Raw genomic sequence first — 18,513 nt, forward strand, 5'->3', positions numbered from 1 at the left:
ATACCTAGTACCTGATACTTTGCAAAAAACAAAGAAGAAGCAGCTTGGCCAGTAAACCCACAAACGAAGAAGCAGCAGCTTGTTGTGTATGAGTTGAGAAGACCGGTCCGGCAGTGATGAACGTTCACTCCTCAACTCCCATCTTTGTTCTTACTGTCGCAAGCGGAAATGGCTATGAACAAATGTGATGCAGATTTTTTTATCTGACGCAAGGGTCTCTAGCAGTCCAATCACAGCGCTTGCAGTCCGCGTAGAATGGACGCGTTGTTAAATTGTTGGCAAGCTTCGCAGAGCTACACATGGCCTACAGCGTAGTTATGGCGTAAAACCTATGCATGATTATAAATTACACTTAAGATTCTAAAACGTAATGTGCAGAACACTGATTGGTCAGAGAGAATCATCATTACCAGCATCATTGCTATGCTAAATGCAAGATTAACTTACTTAATTTACATTCGTATTGCATAGGTTTTACGCCATAGCTACGCCTTAGGCCATGCGTAGTTCTGCGTAGCCTGATGTGCACCTCTCCAAAAATGTACCAGTGATTCGGGTAGAACGGACGCTTAAGCGATGTGATTGGTCTGATAGAACACCTCCCACCCTATTTTTAACTTTTTAATACATTTTAATAAAGAATCCATTAATCATTTATTTGTCATTGGTGTTACCTGTGATTTAAACAACATTAATGTTGATTCTAAATATTTTTTCTCATTACAGCTTGTGTATTTAATTAAAGGTTGAGTAGAGGAATGATAACAGCAAGAAAAATAATTGATTATTAATATTTGTTTAATTAAATTCTTCATCTTTTTCCAGCATTGTATGAAATTATTTGATTCTCAGTTTGACTTTTTTCTTTTAAACCAACAAAAACAAAAATATTCAACCAAAAAGGCTTTGATGCAAAGACTAAAATATCAAAAATGTCTTACATCCCATATCAACAACAAAATATTACTAGAAAGTACAAGAAAATGCATTCATAACACTAAAACGTGGTTTAACACCAATGACACAATGTAACACCAATGACAAAATTAGAATATAATAATAGATAATAAATATGATAAAACTTATAAACTTTCATAACATTTTCCATCTTGTTTTGTTTTTATGCTTTTATGTTGGTCAGTTAAAGGACTAGTGCTTAGGAAGTACTCATTAGAGAAGTAACACTAATGATGGTAACACCAATGATGGTAACACCAATGACAATTTAAAGAAAAAACGAACATTTTAACAAAATGGCTGCCATTAGCCATGTGCTATTTCATCAGAGATGTAACAATCACATACTTCAGTATAATGTATTTTTTAGGGGTGTCCTCGACTAAGGATTTACATATTCGAATCAGAATTGTCGAATCTTTCCATAGTCGACCGATAGTCGAATCATCTATGTTTGTGTGCATGGGTTGGGAGGGGGCCAGACCAGGTACAAATTGGTAACTTTTATTTTCTTTCACAAGCAGCACACATAAACAACTTTCTGATAAAGTGACCAAAACTGTCTTTCAAGTAATAAACGAAGACAAAACTGACGATGCATTTATATAAATATTTTTTAAGGTCAAATATAAGGCAACATTTGTTTAATTATTCCTCATAACATTTTAAAGCCACGATCAACAGAACATCAAACAAAAATACATTTTGATAACTAAACCTAAAAAAATAACAAAGGTGATCCTGCCATGGAAACTCCGGCTACAATTAAGTGTTTTTATTTAATTTGGAGATAGCGCGTCAAAGCAGTGATGACCAAAAAAAAACGACAAATGAGAAATGACAAATAATTTGTGATTGTGACTGTAAATGATAAAAACTAATCTTTATATACAATTCATTAAACGTTAATTTATAACAAGAAAAACACTGAAATTAATGATTTTATAGATACGCGTTATTATTTAGCACAGAAATACCTGCTTGCTTGCTTTGACTTTGATAATCTCTGTATTCACTTTAGATAGCCTACAGAAAGACCGGATGATATTATTTATTTCAGGAATCTCTTTGCTATCATTTGAAAGTGAACACCGACCCACCATAATATTAAATCACAAGAAAGACATTCGTGTCAGGCAGAAATAGGTTCGGTGCAGTAGTTTCCGTTTCATCAACGAAATAAAATAAAAACGGCTTACCTGTTTTGACAAGATAACCACTATGTTTTAAATACCTTTTAAAAACTTATACTCGTCGAAAAACATTCGTTTTTTAATGTTTAGTTTGATGAACTCCTAAATATGAGACGCAGAGTATAGCCCGTTCGGCTAAATTACATGCGCAAGCATGGCCAGCACGCAATAGCGCAACATCGAAAAGCTATCCAAAATTTACAGACTTAAATTAGATCACAATTTACGTTTATAATAAATATTTTTTTTAAATAAAATAAGGTCAGAAGTTACAAATTGCAGAACAAATATGCAAAATGCCTCAAGTGCACGGAAACAAAACACAAGCCAAATAGTTAAATCAGATAACCCAAAGATTTATAAATAAAATAAAATATAGAAATTATTAAAAGAACGAAAGGCATAATATAATTTCCAGCTTTGTCTTTTAAATGTAGAAACAAAGAGGCAATGGTTTATTAAAAACCTCCTATGGACGTGTAGCCCGGTCACAGGGGTTGTTGGATTTATTAACGCATTTTAAAAATATTTATTGAAAGCTGCTACTTCACATATTATTTGCAGCATTATCATAATATGCAGTATATTAATATACTGTGAGAAAGCTGTTATATGTGAAATCAGATAATGTGTGCACATATACGGCCAAAATTGAATGATCCTCATTTCATAACACATCTGCGACGATTCGACTGTGAGATTGGTAGTCGAATCAGGCTTCTCCTATCGATGCATCGAATCTTCGACTATTCGGGGTCACCCCTAGTATTTTTATTTAAAGATCTTAACACTCCCAGCTATAAAAAAAGAGTAACACTAATGACATCCAAACAAATCTCATCTCAAAATTCTTAGATATATCATGATATTTTAGACAAATAATGTAAGACATCTCACAAACCTTTTGCCTTCCTCCACTGCACTTCTTCCACTGACCTCTTGCCCCAAGAAAAACTTCAAAGACCTGATGCATTGTTTCAAAATAAAGGTGCTTTGGGTAGGGTAACAGCAATGACATAAATGGGGGACAAATTTTTATTTGATATATTTTTACCATTTCAGTGTTGTAGTAAATTCATACAGGGTTTAAGGTAAATGTAAATTAGATTTGTTTTATTAAAAAAAATGGTTTTACATAATAAGTACACAGTTCAACTTCCATGTATGATCAAAGGGACAGGGCAATTTTCAGGACCAGACATTTTAAAAAAAGTTTTAAAGTGCCCATCTTATGACTGCTTTTCCACAAGTTATATCGGTGTATGAGTTCCATAAAGCATGTTTCAAAAGTTGTTTGCTCGAAATAGCTTGTAGGAAAAGATTGTTACCCATCTCTAGTAGCCTCTGTTTCAGGGCAGTTCAGATTGTGCCGTTTTGAGCTAGTCTTACATATTTATGAGCTGCTGCTCCTTTGATCACGCCCCACTACTAACGTCATGTGATCGTGCGCATGCTCAGTGGTATCGTGAGCAGTACAGACCATACTGTGTTATTATTTTATATATTATTATTATTAACGGTTTATGTTGCCAACAGACAAATCATGCAGAAAAGTATCACTAATAATAAGTACACTACAGGAGAAGAAACTCATGACACACAATGATTCCAGAGTAAATTGTGATGTTACGTTAGCAGTCACAACAATAAACGCGTTTTTCTAGGACAATGCTAACATATTCCAGTTATAAAACATTTTAGAACGCATTATTTTCGCAAATTACAGAAATTAAGACCCGGCGGGGGATGTATACTGCTTGTGGACTGCGTGCTAATTGCTAGAAGCTAGCGGGAGGTCCGGACCGTAAAGTTATAAGAGGCTCGGGGGTTAGCCTCGTCAGAAAAGCCGGGGTGGTAAGGCAAACACATCATGACACACAAAGATTCCAGCGTAAATTGTGATGTAGCAGTCTGAACAATTGTGATGTAGCAGTCTGAACAATACACTAGTTTTCCCTAGACAATACTAACATATTCCCGTTATAAACATTTTCAAACGCATTATTTTCGCAAATTACAGAAATTAAGACCCGGCGGGGGATGTATACTGCTTGTGGACCGCGTGCTAATTGCTAGAAGCTAGCGGGAGGTCCGGACCGTGTATATATCTATGCGGACCGTAAAGTTATTAGAGGCTCGCCTCGTCAGAAAAGCCGGGGCGTACGGTCTCGGTTAGTTTGGCAAAAAGCTTTTAGCTCTATCATCATAAATGTAGTATTTTGTGACAGAAGATGACAACATGCAAAATACAATGTGACTTCTTACCTTTTGTGATGAAACAACGCGATCGCGAATCGAATCCAGTCTGTTTCAGATGTGTGAATGATCCATGAAAGTCCAATAAAATACATCCAATGACCATTTTTGTCCACAAATGCTTATAATCCGTGAAATATAGATACATAGTCTGTTGTTTACATCAGATTTTGCATGAAGGTCTTATCGCCTACAATCTGAGGACTGTTTGCGTCGTAACACACTGTATATAAGATTACTCCGGGTTCCAATAACCACGCGTTAAAACTTTGTTTTTAAAAGTAGGTGGGAGTATAATCCATAATATCCAAATAGCGCTGTTATTTCCGTGAGAGATGATAACAGCACAGAGGGTCTCATTCAAGTGACTGCTCTATGCTCTCTAGCTACCTGGTGGGTGGAGACCTGCAAGTGGGGTGGTGGGCGGGAAAATTCAAACTGAATGTGACGAAACGGTTTGTTACGTCACAACGGAGCTGAGTTTCAACTGGCGCAATCTGAGACTCAAGGCAGAGGACATTCAGAAACCTGTATCTCACTCAAAACAGCATGGATGGATTTTTTTCCAAGTTTGTATGCGTGTGGGAGCATCAGAGACACAAAATAACACCCCAAAACCCAGAAAAAGTGAGTTTTTCATAATATGGGCACTTTAAAAAAAAGGAAAAAAAGAACATTAAATAAATACACTGTCTCATCATTTTAAGGACAGTCTATATTTATTAAAAATATATCATTATGGGATTATTGGGTCAAAATAAATGATTAAGGGATCTGCAAAGTCAAGGGACAAGCATTTCCACCTTTTTTGTAGAATGATCCATAGGCATTTCCACTTCTAATTGTAAGAACAAAGATGGGCTAAGTTGAGGAGCGAACTTAACCTGCAACAAAAGTTGCTGTCTATTTACCTCCATCACTGCTGGTCTTCTCAAATAAAAATAAAAGTACCTGGCCGTACTATCCAATAGAAATTCCTTTAATAGATGCATTGTAGATGATAGAATATTACATAGTACTCAAGGATATTAGTTTCACATTGTAAGCATTTTGAAAAGCCCAAAGTTAGGCTGATCATTGTATAAATTTCTAATTCTAGTAAGCAATTTGGCTGTTAGTTTTAGAATATCCTTGTTTGTTTGATTTCATATTTGTTTATTATTATTTTGGATAGTGCTTGAGAAGGTGCATTAATAAGTAGGTCACGTTTTCATTTAGCTCAATTGGTAGAGCTTTGTATTAGCAATGCCAAGGTTGTTAATTTGATTCCCAGCGAACACCACATATTAATACAAAAATGTATACACTAAATGCACAGTAAGATGTTAGAATAAAAGTGTAAATGCATAAATGTACACATCAAGTTTTTTAAGAATGTATGTCTTTTAGATGTTTCTTCAAGGTAGCTGTTTGTGTAGGGTTAGGGTTAGTTCCACCATCAAGCTAGAGTTAAAGTAAAAGTTTCAGAAAGGCATTTTGGGTCTTACACACTGCATATTAATTTTGTTGTCAGTTCACCTTTAAATGCTTAATCCTGTTCTGTACACACACAGTTCAGTAATTTACGGGACTGACAACCGCATTCTACAACCGAATCCCCCCCAGCAAAATGCAGGTAGTGACAACTGCATTTACAGAAACTCTGCATAGTGTGTACACAACTGAACTGAACAACAAATAGTTAATAAAGTGTTTAAACGTGCATCATAAACAGGACAGGTCTCTCTTCTGAAAAAATAAATGCCTAGAAGGGGGAAAAGTCTTCTGTATGCGCGGTTCAGAAAATGACAGAGGCACAAGCGTTTGCTGACTAGTGTTGCCAGATCTTGCACTAAAAAACAGCGAACAACAAAAATCCAATAATAAACCAAAATAAATCCAAATGCTTTACCTCAAAGATAAAAAATATTGGGACCAGCACCTTCACACTTTATTAACACCAAAAACGTATAAATAAACGGTTAGCGCCGAAACGGTATTTACGTACAAAAAAGACAAGAACCTGGCAACACTGCAAGACCGCGCTGTGAAGCAGCCTCACAAAAGCGTACAATACACAATGCCAAGATGGAGGTTTATTGCAAAACACAATGCCTGTTAAATTGTTTAGTGATAAGCACGCGAGACGGCAGAACATTGCTATGGTTATTTTTGTCAATCATCAAATTTTCGAGAGTGAGTCTTGTTCCGTACAGACATGAAACAAACATTTAGGGGATTCACTCCCACATTTAAATGCGGTTGTCACTCCCGAAAGTTTGCAGTGTGTACGAGAGACCTATGTGTCGGTATCACAAGGCCATAATAAGAAAGTATTTTTCATTCAGGAAAAAAGTGTTAATCATCTGTTCTCTTTGTATTTTCTCATCCAAGACATGAATAACGTTCCAAAAAATACAGCAGTACTGCAGAGATGAACAGAGAGAGAGAGAGAGAGATAGAGAGAGAGAGAAGAGACAGACTGTAGTAGACCATATTTCACCCCCCCACAGCGGACACTTTGAGAAAATTTGAGTCAGCTTAAAATTCTCCTCTATCTCTGAGTGTGATTCTCTTTGCTATTTAACATTTTATTTAACTGGTTTATTTCTCTATAGACGATGCCTTGTAGATAAAATCTTTAATGTAGGTGTGTGTGTAACATTTAACAATGTTATACTGTATACCGGCTATATTGGAATCATAAATGTGTTCATTTTGCACAAACAGTAATTCATTGGTCTTACAGATATATATTTATTGTGTTGGATTAAATGGGTTGTGTTAGAAATAACTTTTTGATCATCACTCTGTAAATTGTAGTTTGGTTACACTCTATTTTGATGGACAATTTTTTTTTTTTAAATAGTCCCAAAAAGTACCTAAAGAGCTCATATTTGTACCTCCAAGGTACATATTGGTACAAAATGTGGTACTGCCCCAGTGACAGCTTGGGACCATTTTTGACCATTTTATCTGACAATGTACATTCTGTTGACAGTACATTATCTCGTCCACTTGACCAAAATGCATCTTGCAGGAAACACCACCGTTTTTCAATATTTTACTATGTTCTTACCTCAGTTTAGACAAAGTAATACATACCCATCTTTTTTCAATGCGTGCACTTTTAATCTTTGTACAGCACGTCATTAATGTGTTAGCATTTAGCCTAGCCCCATTCATTCCTATGGTTCCAAACAGGGATGAATTTAGAAGCCACCAACCACTTGCATGTTTTCCCTATTTAAAGACTTACATGAGTAGTTACACAAGTATGGTGGCACAAAATTAAACTTTTGTTTGTAGCCATAGGAATGAAAGGGGCTAGGCTAAATGCTAACACATTGTCATTGCTAGACATTAAAGGCGGAGTCTTTAGGAATTAGTTTCAATCCTTATCCCCAATTCTGACTGTAATTTTCAAATCATCCTAAAGTCTTTGCTTAGCTTGTTCAAGTGTGTTTATCTCAGACATTGCCACCTACAAGGAGCCCACAAAGGTAACTAGGAATGTGTAAAAAGTGTGAACAGAAAACTGTCAGATTATGTTTTTCCTTTTTATTCCTGATATTAACAATATTCATGAGTGATCTGACCAGTAGTGGTCAGCAGAGACGAATTGTACCTGGTGTTAACTACACGTTCCCATTAATTCAAGAAAGCAATGCATCTCTGATTTTGTGATTACATATACATAATGTCAGCATGTCACCGCAATTTGATTTTAGGCATAATAAAGATGTTGTAATTGCTCAAACTTTCAATTGGTATGTTGTCATTGCAATAATGCATCAGGAAAGCAACTAGGAACCTTGTCCTAGGAACTATGATATGGATGTCACATTAAACACATACATTTATGCTGTCAAGTTTCTGATGAGTAACTAAATGTTTTCTCTTTAATAGTGAGGAAGAAGAGAAAGAGGAAGAAACGAAGCCATCGCCCACGATCAGTCAGCCTGTGAACGCCTCGACTATATCAGATGAGACCAATGATGACTCTACAGAAGCTCGGGACACGATAACCACTGACGGTAGCACAGAAGATTTAAAGGCACCAAACGCTGAGGGCGAAGTGTCTGAGCCAATAGAGGAGCATCATACGTCTGAAATTTCTGATCTCAGCCAATCACAGATAGTCGAAGAGCAGCAGCCAACCAGCAGTCCAGCAGATCCACCTGTAGAGGTGAAAAAGAAGATAACGTATCAAAAACTGTTAAAGGAGGGACGGAGATTTAACATCGACCTTGTCTCCAAGGTTTGTATCCAATAATAAATCTGAATATAAAATAGGAATACAAAGATTTATAAACAGTTGCAGGTGTAGAAATAGCTAACACTGTGAACTGCAGTTTTTCAGTTTTTACATTTACACGTACATGTGTGAACAGTTGCTTTAGAAGTTAAAGTGGTTCACTTAAAAAGCATTAGGTAGTTATTGCACTCTGGTAGCCAGCTTTAAATTGACTTAGACAGCAATAAAATTGAATTTATTGTGTTCTTTACTTTGACCCCTTTCAAAGTTGATGTATTCACGTGGTGCACTGGTGGATCTGCTCATCAAATCTAATGTGAGCCGTTACGCAGAGTTCAAGAACATCGGACGGATCCTCACCTGTAGAAATGATAAAGTTGAACAGGTACAAACTGAATGTTTTGCTCAAATCAAATATCAACTGCTGAAAAGTCAATAGGTAATTGGAAGTGAAATGTTCTTGTTTGTGTAAATTAGTTACTGATATTAAACAACCCATTAATTACCTTAAATGATATGTTACAGACTTTGTACTATATTGTTGCCACCAACAACATCATATCAGCATTGGTCTGCATTGGTTTTAGTAAAGCTTTAGATTTTTATGCATTTCTGTGTTAATACTGATGTTGGTCTCTTTTTGTAGGGTTAACAACTAGAAAAATTGTGATTTCTTAAAGTCCACCTAGTCGGTAATTTTATCAGTTAAAACTCATCTTTGAGCATCATAATAGCATATGTAAAAGTGTTATGCTTTTAAACAGCTTGAATGTAACTCTAAAGCCTTGCCTCATTTAGTATACACAGATATATGAATATGCAAATTAGTCCCCGCCTCTACTCAATCGCACAGCTCGTACCATAGATATGAATATTCAAATTAATCCCCACCTCCACTCTCACACCACCTCGGACCATAGATATATATGTAAATAGATGCTACATTTGGCAGTTTAAAGACACATAATTGCCAAGTCCGTCCTTCGGATGAGACGTTAAACCGAGGTCCTGACTCTCTCTGTGTTCATTATAAATCCCAGGGTGTCATTTGAAAAAGAGTGGGGTGTGCCACAGCATCCTGGCCAAATTTGCCCATTGGCCTACTAATCATCTATATATGCTATCACTCTGTGTTATCTCCACTAATAATCTGGTGTGTGGTGGGCGTTCTGCTGCAATATGACTGCCATCGGATCATCCAGGTGGATGCTGCACATTGGTGTGGTGGTTGAGAAGATTCCCCTTTTCATATGTAAAGGGCTTTGAGTACTGCAAAAAAGCGCTATATAAATGTAACAAATTATTATTATTCATTTTACACAAAGCATACGTGACGTGTGCATTTACACTGCATGTGTGAGCATCACAGAAGCAGAGCTGAAGCAGCTGTTCTGCGATCGTTTCAGCACAGAGTCTATGCAGCATCCATATACATAATATCTATGGCTCGAACTGATCCACATGTTCAATTGTAATGATATGATTGGTTACATGTTTGTGAAAACTCCAATTTCATAGAGAAAATACTCACATGGTTTGTTTTAAAGCATATTAAAAACACCACATAGACATATAAACAACAATAAAAACGTATTTTTCACTAGATGGCGCTGAAAAAATATATTTAAATATTTGAGCTAAAAAAACAAATATTTATTTATTTGTTTTTTAGATGTCGTTAATTAAGACATAAGTTTTTGAAGTTTTATGTATTTTTAATTTTGTCTCAATTTCACAGAAGGCTTATAATTAGGAAATATCCACAACAAGTTAAGCTTATATTCTGTATATAAATGTATTTTTAAATTGAAAACATAGTGAAAAAAATCTTTTTATAATTCTTCTTAAAAAAAAGTTATCTAGTTCATTTTTCACAGAGCACCGCATATAATAAATGTTCTCCGTTTCATTTTTTTTTTTTCGTTCCGTGTCTGTCTTGTTTAGCTCTGTATTAACAAAATAAAGTAAGCTATATAACAGGAAGCTAACAAATATCTCATGATGCGCTGATGCGGCAGAGCACATCAAAAAAACACGTGAGCCGAAGGAAGAAAACAGACAACCCGGCATTAAAACTCTAAATACATAAATTAATCTGCGATCTGAATTGCCCAAACAATCAGAAATACAATACAGGTGAGGTGAAATAAATTAAATGAGCAGTGTGGCACTTTAAAAATTAACAAACATTAGAATAAAATTTATTGCAGATCAAATATTCGACCATTTATGCACATCCCTAGCCGAAATGCTGTATGTTTTAGTGTAAAAAAACAATGTGCTTTCCTGGTAACTGTGTTTCATGGTCCCAATATCAAAAATCCTGATTTAAATTATTGATGCAGTTCAGCTAAGATTAAATGATTAAAATGAGTTCTCGCTGGATTCACCAATTTCTATTTACTAATGTATCTGATAAGAGCATTGACACAAAAGATGTTCCTCATTTTCACTAAAAACATTAAAAACAGCACAATATTGCAAAATCTGTCTGTGTGAATAATTTAGTGCTGAAGGTAAAAGCCCTTTCTCTTGCAATTGTTGCATACCCTACTTTATATATTCATTTAAAACCCAGTAAACCCACTTTTGTGGTTCACTGTTTTCTGCATAAAAATGATCCTACATAATGTACAGAAGATTCTGTAAAAATATAAACTTGATTTCTCTCATATTGACTGAGTAAGGGCATGTCAAAGATTGAAATCAAACTTTGATGCTCCTAAACCCATTATTAGATTAAAAGACTTGACTTGATTTTCACAGACAGGGTCACAAATTCGACATGCATGCATGTATACACCTCACGTTCCTTTCTCTACCTCATTTCAAGGTCCCATGTTCACGGGCGGATGTGTTTGCCAGTAAGCAGCTGACTGTGATAGAGAAACGCATGCTGATGAAGTTTCTTACCTTCTGTCTGGACTATGAGCAACACCCAGAGGAGTACCAGGGTATGACCCCATGTCTTTCTCTCTCTGAAGCTCCATAAACCACACGGGACCCTGAAGATGTATAACAGACTTGTAGTGTAGATTTTTTTCCTAAGGTCACCGGGAGGACAGTCGCCTCTCTGAGGATTTCGATTCTTAAGACAGCATAAAAATCTAAATTGACCTTATTTACTTTCTTAATAAATGTTTGTAGTGTTATTGTAGACAGTTCATCACTGTGTTATTCTAAAAGAAAAAAAAGATGTTTACATAATTATGTATTACCTGCTTTCATTTACAGTCTTTACTGGTAAACTGCAGTTAAGAGATCATCACAGGACCATTTTTAAAAGTACTGGTAATAAATCGATTCTGCCAATTTAATAGTAAGAGAAGTTGTAAGATTACCAGTAATTTACTGGTATGGTGATATGTGTGAACACAGAATAGGATTACCAGTATAAGCACGAACAATGTAAGAACGCACTGACAACTCTGGGCCAATTATAACATTGTGACATTGATGACACGTTTACCTTCACGAAAAGTTTCTCTCCACATGCTGCTTAAAGTCGAACACACCTACACTGAGTAAATTGAATGAATCTTTTTTTATTTTTCAATTTTTTTTAAGGTAAGTGGTCGCAATCAATTTATCTAAGATACATTTAAACAAAAAAATTGAAAAACAAAACAAAAAACTTTTGTTTAAATATAGCTTAAATAAATTGATTGTGACCACTTACCTTAAATAAATGGAGTAAATTGAATAAAAAAAAAAAACGCGGCAGTTTAGAGGAAACGTCGTATTTGGCGTTGTGTGTGAATGATATATTACTGGTAAAAAGACTTAACGTCACATTTTTTTATTTACTGGTAAAGTCATTCTAATAAATTTATGGTATTTTACTAAACTTAATGTCTGGAAAAGGCTATAAAAATGGCATAACTTTTTCCTTTTTGACAATTTTTGTGAGTGGATGCAGCAAAATCGCGATCATAATTGACCAGAAACTCGCCTTCAAACTTTGCGTGGCTACCATAGATTGTAAAAAATATGGACATAGTGTAGATTGTAAAAAATATGGACATTGTGTCCGTGACGTCACCCATTGGTTTGTAAGGATCGTTTTTGAAGCTTAAAGTAGGCGTTGGCTGACGTCGCCATCTTGGCCGCGCGTCACAGAGAATCACTCGCGGAAAACCGAAAATGGGTAAAGAGGCGGGACATGGGTGAAGCTGAGGTGGCTTGTTGCTGAAACCATGCCCGCCTAGCTCAAGTCTAGTGACTGCAGTGGTCGTTTACCCCTCACTCAAGTGGCCACACCCTTAATTATGCAGAACTTTAAGGCTTAATATAATTTAAACGGACAAGTTACAAAAAAATTCACCGCCTCACAGTTGTCATTAAGTGCAAAATTAGCTATACAGACCAAAAACACTTTTTGTACCAGGTTGTAAAAATATAATTTTCTACTGTAGAATTGAGCATTTTAACATTGAGGTTTATGGGAATTGACTCCCTTTTGGAGCCTCTAGTGGCCAGTCAATAAATTGCAGTTTAAGTCACTTCCATAGCTTTATCAGAGAGATCGGAAGGTTGCCCCTTAATTTCCCATTCAAGTTTGATTTTAATGTAAAAGCGTACAACTTTCTCCATTCAGTCAACAACGTCATAAAGTTGGTAATCCAGTAGAGAGCACTAAAACAAACCATTTCATTACTAAAATGTGTTGAAAGGAATTCATTTGGACTCCGTATTCTGTTTTTTGCACTGGGAGATTTCAGGCAGTATAATAATTTTCGGACAAATATTGTCCTATCCTAACAAACTATACATCAATAGAAAGCTTATTAATTTAGTTTTTTTAATTCAATCTTACAAAATCAACCCTTACAACTGTTTTTGTGGTCCAGGGTCACATTTGTTAAAACGCAATTCTCTTCAAGTGACCGTAATAAGAATTTTTCTCAACTCTAAAGCAAAAAGTTTATCACTCCATCAAGCATTTATTTGCCCCATTTGTCCGTTTTTTTATATTACTCTCCCGAAATATGTATACCATTACTAGCTATGAATGCATGGTTAAATTAAGGTAATTAATTTGATCAGATCGCTTTTTCTATTGTGTTGGTTAATATGGCGAGCTTCAGTCCATTCAATTCAAGTCAAACTGACGTAAGGTAAATTGATTTTTTTTGTGATATTGAAATGTTAAGCCCAAGGTATAGTACATTTTTTCATGCATACCTGTACAGTGCGCTTGATGCAATTTTCATCATCAAAAGAGTGTGTGCGCGCTGTATGCACCCCGTCAGATTTTTGAAACCTTGCATACATTGTATGCATAGGTTGCGTATGCTGGTACATAAGTTTGTAGGCCACGAGAGTTGTTTAATTCTGCCTATGCATCCAACATCAGCACATGTGTCAAATGAACTATGCTTTGCAAAGTTGTGCGTTCATCCGTGTGTGTACACTTGTGTATGCAACTTTGCATAAAAAACAGACTATACTCATGGCTTTAGACAACAAAGTATATCCGCTATCTTAAAATAAATTTAATTCATCAGTCTAGATTTTCTTTTATTCACTTACAATGGCATGGCCCAGGGAGAGGTTATATTCTCCTTTAAACTTTAATAGATTTCAAATTGTCCTCATTTCAGAGTACTCGGAGAAACCGTTTCGGGAGTTCTTGAAGGTCCAGAAGCTGACGGAGAATCTGCAGGACTTTGTCCTCCACTCAATCGCTATGGTGACACAGGAGACTCTAACAGAGGAGGGACTGAAGGCCACGCAGCACTTCCTGCGATGCTTGGGTCGTTATGGCAACACTCCCTTCCTCTTTCCACTCTATGGTCTGGGAGAGATCCCACAGTGTTTTTGCAGGTACATGATAATGAATACTCCATTGTAGAAAGTATTTTTGCAAAATGAAGCAGTTAGAACAAAGATTATTTACATCACAAAAAAAATAAACATTTATAGATGCTGCTGTACGTCAGGATTTCAAAGGGGTTATACGAGGAAAATTATTATTAATCCCCATATAAGGAAAAGTTGTAATAGGTACTACAAAAACATACTTTAAATATGGAAACTGTTAGGAAGACTTTTATTTCAACTGATCCCAAAAGGAGGATGTGATGGGTGTCTGTGTGTGTGACCCAGCGTTCCACCTACTTTTTTGTTAGATGACAACATTTTTGTCTGATTTACACAGGAGTGCACATACTCATCTGTGAATTTGTGTCAAAACCAAACTTGAAACGTCCTTTGTCTTTTACAGAAGCATATCATCGGTATCAACAGTTTACTAACAGGTTAGATGATATCATAAAAATGTATTCTGTAGTTTTCGGTCACTGGCATGGTACCCTTAAAGATTAATTTTTGTACCCTTACAAGTATACAACACATTGAAATGTTGTACCTTTTGGAGTACGATATTATACCCTAAGGACCTATTGTGTACCTTTTAAGGACCAATTTGGTACCATTTAAATTAGAAAAACAAAGCACCTTTAAAGGTACAGAATAGGTCCTTAAAGGAAAACACCACCGTTGTTCAATATTTTACTATGTCTTTACCTCAGCTTAGATGAATTAATACCTACCTATCTTTTTTTCAATGCGTGCACTTAATCTTTGTACAGCGCGTTGTGAATGTGTTAGCATTTAGCCTAGCCCCATTCATTCCTTAGGATCCAAACAGGGATGAATTTAGAAGCCACCAAACACTTCATGCTTTCCCTATTTAAAGACTGTTACATAAGTAGTTACAATAGTAAGTATAGTGGCACAAAATGAAATGTGACGATTTTTTTAAGCGGATAAAAATGAGAACTATATTGTATGGCGGAAGAGCACTTGGTTTGCAGCACTTTGACCTCAGATGCAGGAATATTGACGGAAGTTTGAGCGAGAGGGGGAGGAGTCAGGAGTGTTAATGTTATTGTGCGCCCAGGTCGAAATGCTGCAAACTAAGTGCTCTTCCGCTCTTAGTGCTCTTAGTTCTCATTCAGAGCGATCTTTAAAACAGACACGGACATGCAGCAGCTTGCCATAGGGCAATTCTTCAGGGTTTAAAAAGTTGCACCACCTAGTGGATAATAGCGGTATTGCGGAAAGACAGAAAAACTCGTCATTGGCGGGGAGGCGTTTTCTCTTGATTGACGAGATATCTCATCAATGGTGGGGAAAGAGTTAAATAGGGAAAACATGGAAGTGTTTGGTGGCTTCTAAATTCATCCTTGTTTGGATCCTAAGGAATGAATGGGGCTAGGCTAAATGCTAACACATTCACGACGCGCTGTACAAAGATTAAGTCCACGCATTTAAAAAAGAAAGGTATGTATTAATTTGTCTAAGTTGAGGTAAGAACATAGCAAAATATTGAAAAACGGTGGTGTTTTCCTTTAAGGGCCAGTAAGGTAACAACTTGTATTATACTTTGTATACCTGTTGATGTACAAAACATAACCTAAGGTTATCACCCCAGCGACAGAAAAGGCACAGTTTTAAACCTTTTTTCTCATAGTGTGTATGGACAAAATGATTGTGATGTTTACTTCTGAAACACTGCTGTTGCATTGTGTTGAGCCCATACCAGAAAGCAAAAATGGCCTGTTGAATTTTAAGGGTCAGAGAAGAGGTATAGAAAATAGCCATAAAAACAAAAATATGCACAAAAAATACTGTCCCTTTAAAGTCCCGTTTAAAGATTTAGCTCACACAGTCTCAATATTAAAGGGGAAAGGGAGGGTCAGAGCTCTGCTTTGGCCGTGAATGTCTGCTTTTAGCACTTTGAATCTGCTGGGAGCAGCGCTGTGAATCTGTGGCACTTAGAGACGAGCCGTGCGCCGCCGAGCAGAATCATCATCGCAGAAGCCACGGGCTGGCGTCAGTCCAGGTTACAGAGAACATCTCCCCAAAGACACACAGGCAAAGTCGAGTATTTATCTATCTAAAAACACACACATGACTCCAGTCTCTTGTTCGAGTGTCGTAGAGATCTCAGCAGTTATACATATGCACAGTTTAATTTCAATAAAGTTGATGTGCCAGAATATTTTATGGTAACGGAGAGAGGAAATTATCACTTACTGTAGGAGTTCCTGTAGTACAGTTGTGTTGGTATCTGAGAAGATCATGGGTTCGATTCCTAACCTACTGACAAAATGTATAGCTTACCTTTTCGATAAAAGCGTCTGCCAAATGCGTAAATGTAACCGTACGGTATATACACAACAGATATCAGGTTTTTTTTGTCGATTAAATTGTCGTTGGTGTTGGATTTTAATTTAATCATGTTCTACAATGTGATAAAATCCTAATGCTACATAAAGGCAACTTTACCCGCCACCTCACAATTAAAGCTTGCACGTCTAGTCGGAGAGATTTTCGAATTTTAATGCGTCTGTGAAGCAGATTAATTAGCATTTTTGATTTCCATACTTTCCCGCTAATCACCCTCACTGACATTCAGATAAGCGCACCGACTCACCGAGGCGTGAACCCACCTGCAGGCTGTCCATCATCTGCGCAGGAACGCAAGAAACAATTGTCACCGCTGACTCTTGTTTCTCCATGACTTCATTTTAAAATGAAGCCTATGTATTTTTCTCTCTCTTTTTATCGTCAAAGGTAATTTAATGACTTTTTAAAAACCTATCTCAGAAGAAGAGACCGTGTTTGCTTTGCAAGTTCAATTAAAGCAGAGATTTTCAATAAGAGGGACTTGGAAAGATTTCAAATTTTGTTAAACAAAAATCATGACTATGGCTCAAATAAGATTTAAGTAAAAAAACCTAAGTCACAATGAATTATTGTGTTATCTGGGAGCTTAATTATAAAAAAATTGCAAATATCCTCTCCTTATCGAAACGATCTTGCTTTACTTCCTGTCACGGGGCATGGAGGGTGGGCGGGGCCTGGGTAATAATCGCAGCAAATAGCAACATGACCCAACTTTCAATGATCCAATCATTTCTCAATGGACAAATTCAAGTCCAGCCCTACCTTTTTTTTTATTTCAGAAGCCATTTCAGTTGGATATACGTCACAAGACAATCGCTACGTTTCATTGTGTCTTTAAAAAGAGATTATATATGTCTGTTAACAGATACCTATAACAGGTACCGCTAGAATTGACTTGTTCTTAGTTATTACATTGTAATAAAAGCCTTTTTAACAACATTAACTATGATGTTAAAGGATATCCAGTATTTTAAAAGTACTTGAACCTTACTAATGGGGTTTTAAGGGTGCATTTAAAGTGTACACTTTGTTTCGCTGCTTCAGTTACAGACAGGTGAGCCTAATAAAACATCAAAAGGAAGAAATGAGAAGGACGACAAGAGGAACGAGGGATCAAAGAGGGGGAGAGGATAGATGAGGAAAAAATGAAAAGATGGACCACAGAGGACGCAAAAGGGAGGGATTGAGAGACAAAAGTCAGGCGGGGAGAGAAAGCGAGGGAGGCGGGTTCATTCATCACGCTGATACCTGCTTGCAGGTGATGGATGGATAGATGGGGGTGCAAACTCAATAATGCTCACTCTCAGGTTATTCACAGATCAGCGAGCAGCTCCGCTAATATAGTGATGAAATGCTTTACCGTCCGCACCCGCATTATCCCTCATATTTTGACAGCAGAGACTTTTTAATTTCTAAATAACCTTTGGCACTCTGACTGCCGTCTTCTGTCTTCCACGGGCCGCTCCGGTTCCTCGGGTTCACTCGCCGGGATGTTGCGGAGACGATGCGATCCATTCAGGCCGGTAAACACATTTGGCCGTGACAGGTTATGATTTGCACCTGCGATCGAGGTGCTTCAATCAGACAACAGTCAAGCAGAAACAGATTGAGATGACCGGAAAATGCATTAATTAGTGCCGATGATTGTCTTTGCCACATTCCCTCACACATCAC

The 18,513-nt window shown here is 36.7% G+C and overlaps 1 protein-coding gene across 1 annotated transcript in view; it reads left to right on the forward strand.

The window, feature by feature from the left end:
- The window catches only part of chm (CHM Rab escort protein), a 79,697-nt gene that overhangs the window by 16,247 nt on the left and 44,937 nt on the right, over nt 1-18,513 (forward strand). Inside the window, exons 5-8 of the mRNA XM_065287298.1 lie at nt 8,295-8,646; nt 8,912-9,028; nt 11,477-11,597; nt 14,247-14,469. Of these exons, the coding sequence (XP_065143370.1) occupies nt 8,295-8,646; nt 8,912-9,028; nt 11,477-11,597; nt 14,247-14,469 (813 nt within the window). The remainder of the gene's footprint in view (nt 1-8,294; nt 8,647-8,911; nt 9,029-11,476; nt 11,598-14,246; nt 14,470-18,513) is intronic.

This window comes from Paramisgurnus dabryanus, chromosome 18 (assembly GCF_030506205.2).
Source record: "Paramisgurnus dabryanus chromosome 18, PD_genome_1.1, whole genome shotgun sequence".
Taxonomy (NCBI): domain Eukaryota; kingdom Metazoa; phylum Chordata; class Actinopteri; order Cypriniformes; family Cobitidae; genus Paramisgurnus; species Paramisgurnus dabryanus.